General features: G+C 38.4%; 1 protein-coding gene and 1 long non-coding RNA gene across 8 annotated transcripts in view; one reads left to right on the top strand and one right to left on the bottom strand.

Annotated features, from left to right (window-relative positions):
• Window positions 1-2,938: 2,938 nt before the first annotated feature.
• On the top strand, window positions 2,939-7,347 carry LOC310725307. Its single transcript, XR_014533300.1, has 2 exons — window positions 2,939-5,520; window positions 6,419-7,347. It is a non-coding gene; the product is annotated as an uncharacterized lncRNA (long non-coding RNA).
• The window catches only part of eml4 (EMAP like 4), a 99,149-nt gene continuing 96,729 nt past the window's right edge, over window positions 6,861-9,280 (bottom strand). For all 7 annotated transcript variants that reach the window (XM_083539905.1, XM_083539908.1, XM_083539909.1 and 4 more), the window contains one exon: window positions 6,861-8,480. In XM_083539905.1, the coding sequence (XP_083396031.1) occupies window positions 8,061-8,480 (420 nt within the window). In that variant the 3' untranslated portion in view covers window positions 6,861-8,060. The remainder of the gene's footprint in view (window positions 8,481-9,280) is intronic.

Genomic DNA, 9,280 nt, shown 5'->3' with positions numbered 1-9,280 from the left:
TGAACTTTCTTTACTCAGATATAAAAGAAATAATAAAACACCAAAAAATAATTTTAATCACGAAACATTTGTTTTACAAGTCCCATATCAAGCAATAGAGCAACAAATTTCTTTTAGCTTGCATAACATTATAATTTATAGTATGTAGTTTATCAAAACGTGTGTAGCAACAAAACAATTACAACCAAACTTGTCTAGTTGGATTGTAGTTAAACTGGCATTTATTGATTTGGTTAACTTTAATTTAGGTGATGTCATAAAGGTTTTCTGTGATTGTACTGAAATTATATTGCAGTACAATCACATATATACAAGTATATATACAAGTATAAACAAGTATATACAGTATATATACTTATATACATGTATATACAAGTATATATATACAAGTATACTAGTATATATACTAGTATATATACAAGTTTGCTGATGACACGACCGTGGTGGGTCTAATCAGCAAGAACGACGAGTCAGCATACAGAGAGGAGGTGCAACGGTTTACTGCCTGGTGTGGAGCAAACAACCTGTCTCTGAACGTGGACAAAACGAAAGAGATGGTTGTGGACTTCAGGAGAGCACAGAGCGACCATTCTCCACTGATTATTGATGGATCCTCAGTGGAGATTGTCAAGAGCACCCAATTCCTTGGTGTTTGTCTGGCGGACAACCTTACCTGGTCACTCAACACCAGCTCCATCACCAAGAAAGCCCAGCAGCGTCTCTACTTCCTGCCCATCTCCCTCCCCCCATCCTCACCATGTTCTACAGAGGGACCATTAAGAGCATCTTGAACAGCTGCATCACTTCCTGGTTTGGGAACTGCACCGTCTCGGACCGCAAGACCCTACAGAGGATAGTGAGGACAGCTGAGAAGATCATCGGAGTCTCTCTCCCCTCTATTATGCACATTTACACCACACACTGCATCCGCAAAGCAAACAGCATTGTGGATGACCACACACACCCATCACACACACTTTTCACACTCCTGCCATCAGGAAAACGGTTCCGAAGCATTCGGGCCGCCACATCAAGACTGTGTAACAGCTTTTTCCCGCAAGCCATCAGGCTACTTAATACACAGAACTGAAGGGATCTCACACACACACACACACACACACACACACACACACACACACACACACACACACACACACACTCAAATGTGTGTTATCAAACTGTACAACCTGGACTTGACACTTAACACACACTCATCACTCATCTCAATCCATTTCACTATCATCTATTTATTATTATTTATATTTGACTGTACTATACTCTTTAACTGCTGCACCTTTCACTGTATTACTGTTTACATGCTTTTTTGCACCTTCGACGTTGTTATATTATACTACACTGTTTACATGCTGTCTTCTGCACATCTTGACTGCTGCTGTATTTCTGCACTACACTGTGTTCTTATATTCACTCCCGGGTATAGTTTCTACAGTTCACAGTACTGTATAACCAAGTATACAGTAGGTTTACTGGTCGGTGCCGTCTTGGTTTTGTGTCTTGTCTTGTGTTGTCTGTCTGTACTGTTTTTTGTCTGCACTGTTTGCACCAGGTTGCACTCGATGCAATTTATGTAGCTTGTGTTGTGTTGTAGGTTTATGTTATTGTTTAGTGTAGCACCAGGGTTCCGGAGGAACGTCGTCTCGTTTTTACTGTGTACCACTGTGTATAGTAGAAATGATAATAAAAGCCTCTTGACTTGACTTGAAAAGGTCCTGAACTGAGTTCAGTAAGGAGAATCTTCTGTGCATCTTAAAATCTAATTTTAATGATATATACTTTAATGATATAATGTTGTGTGTATCTTATGGCTACAATTAGCCAAGGAGTATTATAGTTCTTCTTTCTGAGAGTTTGATAGATTGCGCACAATGACATTTATTTAATTGTGCAATTAATGCATTTAGGGTGATATTTCAATGGAGCTCCCAGAAATGTATTTCAATTTGTGGACTGCCCTGAGAATGTTTCGTACTCATCCAGTGACGGTAGCTGAAGCAGAGAGGATCTTTTCAAAGCTGACACTAATGAATAGGAGAGACGTTGGGTCATGGCGTGGTTCACCAGGGTGTCATTGAAGCTAAAACCGCCATTGCCAGTTGGTGGTATCTACTTAGCACCAACATACAGTTCAGCATCAGTTTAACATCAAGCAGAACATTTTGGGAGGAATAAATGATGGAAGCATGATTAGCACAATTGTTTTTTTTTTTTTTTTTTTTTTTTTTAAAGGAGATTTTGGGCTCATGATAATTTATCATGAGCCCAAGAAGAGTCTTTTTGAAGAGTCTTTTTTACATGAACGGAGTTGATTAAGTAAGTCTTGTGATAAAAATGATATAAATGAGCATTATAGCCAGTATTTAAATACTTAAGTACATTTGAAGGCAAACACTTTTGTACTTTTACTCAAGTCAAAGTTTAAAGGTAGCACTTTTACTTTAAAATAAAATAAATGAATAAAACCAGATGTCTTTCCTGTTCTGTCTCCAGGAAGATGCAGCTCTACCTCTGCCATGTTAATCTGTATGCTATTTGACTCTCAGGACACGTCTCGGTCTCCGTAGTTCTGCAATAAGTCATATTCACGTAGCAGCAGCGTTGCTGAGAGAACGCGCTTGAGAAATCGTTTAGCAATGCGGAATTAATCTACTTATCAAATACGGTTCACAAGTTATTGGTTACTTTCTTAATAATAAAAGTATTGCATAGGTACTACTAATTATATATAAATACTGATGCAAATATCTTAAAAATTATGCATTAATGTTTTTGATTTTATATATAATATTATATTATATATATATATATATATATATATATATATATATATATATATATATATATATATATATATATATATATATATATATGTACTATTTGTTGGTTACAAAAAAAAAACAAAAAAAACAACAAAAAAAAAAACCACCATTTTAAAATGAATGTTTATTTTCTAAAATCTTTAGTATTTTTCTGCCCATTGACAGGAATGCATGAAAGACATATTGGCTCAAACAATGTTACAAGGGAGAAGAAGAAAAAAAATAATTCATATTTGTTTACATAATTTCCATGATCACTGCTGCAACCAACTTTATCATGTTTGTCACAAAGCTTTAATATAAACACCGGCTCCTTTCCCCACCCACTTATCCAATGCAAATTTTTCTTATCAAGCAAACTGGCAATTGGGAAAGCATTCTGGGATTTTTTTTTCCAGGGTTTCTAGTTGAAGATCCAGACCATTCCAGAAGTTTTTTTTTTCCACTCCAGTTTTGCATTTTCTCACTCTTTCCCTGTTCCTCTCCACCATTTATTAATTTTTTTAAATATGTGTAGAAACACTGCAGCCCATTGAAAAAAAAATCAGGCTGATTACTGAACCTGCCCAATAACATGAAAAATGTATCCACAGTTCCATTTCAACGATATAAAAAGTACTTCTGGATATCCTACCCACTGTTATCAAACAATACACACAAAAAACACTATTTATTAACCATACCATATTCCACACTCTCCCAAAGAAATCACATAGCAAGGCCACTCGTGACATTCAAAAAACATTCCTAAAGAAGCCCCTTATTTACACACCAATATCAGGCAACAGTCTTCTGAATGTCACCTTCATTGGATGTAAAAGACGATAAGTGAGTTCCTAGAGGCAAAATGTAGCCAAAGAACTTCTAAATGTCCAAGAAGCACATCCACTTGACATACTGCTTTCTAACTGAAGATTCAAGCTCTTGCCCTGATGTCTGGGTTTTCGTTGCGGTTTTGCAGCATGGGTGATTACAAAACATTCAAAAAGGCTTTGATGAACATGTACAAGTTATTGTACAGGACACATTCCCACAGAGTTATATACATACAGAGGAACTATTATATACACATAGTATCCACATGTGAATGTACAAATGGTGTCTGGAAATGGCAGCCTGTGAAATCCCTGAAACTAGCCTGAATCAACTGGTCACAAAGACCAAGGGCATGTTGTGTGTGTGAAAATTCGCTGTCTTCATTCTTTCTTTCTTTCTTTTTTTTTTTCTTTTTTTTTTTTTTTTTAAGAAGCTGATCAACACAGAGGCAAAGATAGGAGAGGAAGGTGACCAGGTCTGACCCTGAGCAAAGAAACAGTGCCATTTTGCACTAAAGCTAAGTATTACAGCAAAAGCAGGTTTAGATCTGTCTACAGACATCAAACATTCTCCAAAAACACCAAAACGATCACTGAAAAAAATTATGCTATCAATCCAAAAAGGCCTTAGAATCCAAAGGGTTAGAAAAAAAAACTGCAGACCAGCTGGAGATGAGAGGCTGTAGTAACAGCGTTGCTGCAGCGATACACCACACTGCATGACTCAGTAGGCATATAATCACCTTTACATTCCATCTATTAAACGTCTAATGCCAGAAAATGGCTTTCTTAAATGTGCACATCACCTACAACTAGACCAGGATCAAATAACACACAGCTTGATAGACTGAATCCTTTCATGTAAAAAATAAACGATTCCCATAAAAACACAGCAGAAGTTAATCACTCACATCCCATAACCTTTATGAAACCCTCCTCATGTATTTGATCAATGCTTCCTAATGCCTTCATTATTCTTACAGTTTAACCAGAAATCATGCATTACCACTAGACGTCATGCCTTTATACACTAGCTTTTTCTATACTACACCTTTCATCTATCCCTTTCAACACATCGCAATGCTGCAAGTGTACAGAAGATGTCGCCAGCAACACATCCGAGATCAGGTTGCCTTTTTTTTTTTTTTTTTTTTTAATAGATTTTTGTAATAAAACGTGTAGGCTTTGATAATGTTTATCAACACACACTTATCTTCTCTCTTTCACTGAAGTGCATATATAAAATGTAAAAGAATAAGCTGTGCAACATGGAGAGATGGACCAGATGTTTTTTTTTTTTTTTTTTTTTTTTTTTACTTTAAGCTGTAATGTGTAGGAGGTTATAAATTGGATCTTATATAAACAGGATCTTATAGCAAAAAATTACGATAATATAAGGAGGCAGTAATGTCATGACATTATAACAGGAACTAGAAGTGAATATACTGGTATACAGTTAACAGTATACAGTATTAACAGTAAGCAGGAAGTTATAAGAGTGAGCATGAATAAGCAGGAAAATAGAGTGGCTAGGATAATTGAGTGAAGCTAGAGGTTATAAGCAATAGTAGGAGTTTATAAACTTGAGCAGGAGGATAAATGTGAGCAGGAGGTTATATGAGTGAGCTGGAGGCTATAATAGTGAGCAGGTTATATGAGTGAGCAGGTTATCATAGTGAACAGAAATCAGCAGGAGGTTATAATAGTGAGCAGAAGGTTATAATAGTGAGCAGGAACATAAAAAGAGTGAGTTATAATAGTAAGCAAAAGTGAGGATGATAGCATTTTGCATAGCCTAAATAAATAACAAAAGGGAGAAATTGAGTGCATGTTAAAAACTGGTCTAGATTTAGGATCGCTTTAGTCAAGTCAAGTCAAGTCAAGTTTATTTGTATAGCGCTTTTCACAACAGACATTGTCTCAAAGCAGCTTTACAGAAAACAACAGTGAAGGTGAATGGTGTGCGTTTGTCCCTGATGAGCAGCCGTGGCGACAGTGGCAAGGAAAAACTCCCTTAGATGATATGAGGAAGAAACCTTGAGAGGAACCAGACTCAAAGGGGAACCCATCCTCATATGGGTGACATCAAAAGTTTGGTCATAAATCTTTCAACAATACAGAACAATTTGTGATCATCATAGATCCAGCATCAGCTTCTCCATGCCAGGGCCTTTAAACACTCGGCATCTACTTCTCCATGATCATCCATAGGTCCATAATCTTCACGAGGTGGGACGTGACTGGAGCTGGCCAAACCTCAGGAAGCCTCGGGATGGGGAGAGAAAGAGAAGCAGTGGAGAGGAATTAGCGTAGCTGCTGTTCATGATATTAACAGCACAAGTTGATAATGTGCATGTGATCAGATGTTCTGGAGCACAAGGTTGTGATGTGATGTGCGTGATGTGTGTTATGTGTAGGCTTTGCTAAAAAGATATGTTTTTAATCTACACTTAAACTGGGAGAGTGTATCTGAACCCCGAACACTGTCAGGAAGACTATTCCAGAGTTTAGGAGCTAAATGTGAAAATGCTCTACCGCCTTTAGTGGACTTTGCTATTCTAGGAACTACTAGAAGCCCAGAGTTTTGAGATCTCAGGGAGCGTGACGGATTGTAGCGTGTTAAGAGACTGGATAGATACATGGGAGCCAAACCATTTAGTGCTTTATAAGTGAGTAGCAGTAGTTTGTAGTCTATTCGAAACTTAATAGGAAGCCAATGTAGGGACGATAAGATTGGGGTTATATGATCGTATTTTCTTGAGAAAGATGATTGTTGAAATGTTGGAGGCACCTTCTGTAGTATTTGGTGTATCATTCTTTAGAAATCATAAATATCACATCTCCATCTAACTGGGAAAAAAAAAAAAAAAAAAAACCTTTAGAGTGAAGCCGCTGTGTTACTGCTGACTGGCTCTTCTGTGGTGCAGCTCATGTTTCAAACGCATAAAACTTTGTTCAGTCTTTTCCCTCCGTTAGCCGAGTATCGCAATGCATTGCTGAAGTGGTGAAAAACACTCTGAGAAAGAAGAACAAGAACAGATCTCTCGATCACATTCTGACTAGAATAGTGACCTAAATGAGTGATCCTGAGTTCCCTGGGAAGGAGGAAAGAAAGGTGTACAAACACCTCCTTTTGGAATGAAAGATGTGGAAAAATAAAACAAAACTCATACATCTGCACGTGATCTCAAACACACACACAATCACACACATTTAAGACTCATTCATCTACTTTCAAGATAAAAAACAAATCAGTCCAATGAACAAAATGAAGAGGGAAAAAGTCTGAAAATGAATCTATTTGAAAGGAAAGAGAACAGCATTTAGAATAGAGGCAAAAAAACAAAAAGGGCTGTTTGAATACTAGGAGGTTAGATCAAGAAAAAAAAAACTATGTCTTAATGGCGATGCATGCTGAAGACATTCAGACAGCCTGCTGATCTGGTGTGCATGCGCTGTGCTGGGCAGAGCTTCAGAGACACAGGAGCAAATGTCCAGAAGAAAACTGGCTTTGAACAAACTGCAGCCCCAGAATAAACTGTATGTGTGTGTGGATATACGAGTGTGTGTTTGTGATAATACGTACACTAATAATATGCCTAGCTGATCCTTAACATTAATTATTAGCATCATGCCATGCTGCAAATCTGTCCACAATTGATGCTAACTTGCGCAGAAGAAGCTAATGAGCTCTGCGAGAGTCTGTTCAATGAGTCAGTGAACTGCCTGGCATTTTTTTTATATTCTTGGCTCAGGTTAAGATGCTATGGCAGGCATTTCACAAAAAAAAAAAAAAAAAAAAAAAAAAAAAAAAACGTTTGAAACTTCTCATTATTCACAAAAGAGAGTAATGAATTAGTTTAAAATTCTTAACATTCGCCTATATTTGATTTTCAGCTATATTTTGCATTGATACTGGCTAATATTTGATTTTATGTTAAGGTTGTCCAATGATATATTAAATTACCTTTTTTTAGTATGTGCATCCACTTAATAATGTGTGTGTGTGTGTGTGTGTGTGTGTGTGTGTGTGTGTGTGTGTGTGTGTGTGTGTGTGTGTGTGTTGGAGTAATCCTCATGTTTTGCTGTAGTGTTTGTGTGTATCAGCGTATCCAGGCATGCTAGTGTCCATTTCCAACAGCTTTTCCTCAAAGCATAATTCCTCCTGGGCAAAACAACTGCGATACTTCATTCATTTTTGCCCTCTTTGTTCGTCCTCACGAACTAACGACATACAAACACACACGTTGAAAGAAAAAGAAAGAACCTGAAAAGATGAAAATCGAAGGAGCCCCTTGTGCATGCACTACGACCATTCACGGCAAGCCTGGTGCCTCTGGGTGGAGCACGCAAGTGGAAACGAGGGATAATTACCCCCTCGGCCACCATTTTTTTTGTTTTGTTTTGTTTAAGAGGGTGGAGTGAAGGGTGCTCCCTCATCGCTAGGTGTGGCCGTGTCATCACTTGGTTCCAGGCTGTCCTTTTGGCTCACAGTGCTATCGGAAGTGGGTGTGGGCTCGTCCTGTGAAGGAGGAGTTTCGTTGCCTTCTTGCTGTCCGTTAGGGGTGGCTTCCAGGGTGTCAGTGGGTGTCGGGGGTGGTGTATTGGAATCTGGTTCCATTCGGGTGATTGACAGAGAGGTTGGTACGGCAGTCACGGGGGCCTGGACTCCTGTGCTTGAGTTGTGCAGGGGATCGCTCATGCCCAGGCAGCGCCACTGCATGATGCTGGTGTCCTTGCCGCCGGTCGACACCAGGTGTCTGTCGTTATGCATGAAGCTAACGTTGGTCACGTGACTACTGTGAGCACTGTACTTATGACTGGGGGCCTGTGAACAAAATAAAATACAATGTCCACTTTATTAGGAACAATAATGCTTATTCTTTTTGTTATCCAATCAGCTGGTAGAAATGTAATAGTGCTATCAAAGGCACTGGAGGCTTTCATAATTTTTTCTGCATGTGCACAACATGGTAACACAGGGTGAAGAGGGGAATATACACAGATAGTAGCGTGCACAAACTTTGCGTGGAAAGCCGAACAAAACGGGTATGGAAATGTGTGTACGCCACTTTCCACGCACAGCTTGTGCACGCTATCTCTGTTGCCAATTCCCCTTCTCAACCTTTGTTGCCACGTTTATAAATAAGACCCCAGAGTAGTCCAGAGATTAGCGGGTGGTGCATCTGTAATAGTCCATGGGAAAACGCAGTGCTTTGTGTGTAGTTAAATGAACTAAAGGAAGCATTAGGGCAAATCATTTGTATTTAAATTACTTGAGTTACTCGAAGGAATTTGCACATGCACTTTATGTAGCTTTATGTTGTGTGTAGTAGCTCTATGTTGTTTAGTGTAGCACCAGGGTTCTGGAGGAACATTAACTTAACTTGAATCGTTTCAGCCCTAGTCACAATTTGTAAACATTTTCACTCCCAGGGATCTTTGTTCCACTAATTCTGGTCTATTGGTTGTTCCTTCTACACTAGGGGTGACTTCTTACACTCCTAAATTTTGGAATTCTCTTCCCACTGGTAAACACACGCTAAATCTCTTTGGGTTTATAAAGATGCTCTTAAAACTTATTTCTTTACGATAGCTCTTAGGTGATGCATGTATAAGGTTTATCTT

The sequence above is a fragment of the Silurus aristotelis genome (genome assembly GCF_946808225.1).
Source record: "Silurus aristotelis genome assembly, chromosome: 4".
NCBI lineage: Eukaryota > Metazoa > Chordata > Actinopteri > Siluriformes > Siluridae > Silurus > Silurus aristotelis.
Note: the sequence above shows the minus strand (reverse complement) of the source record. Positions and strands in the feature narration are given on the sequence as shown.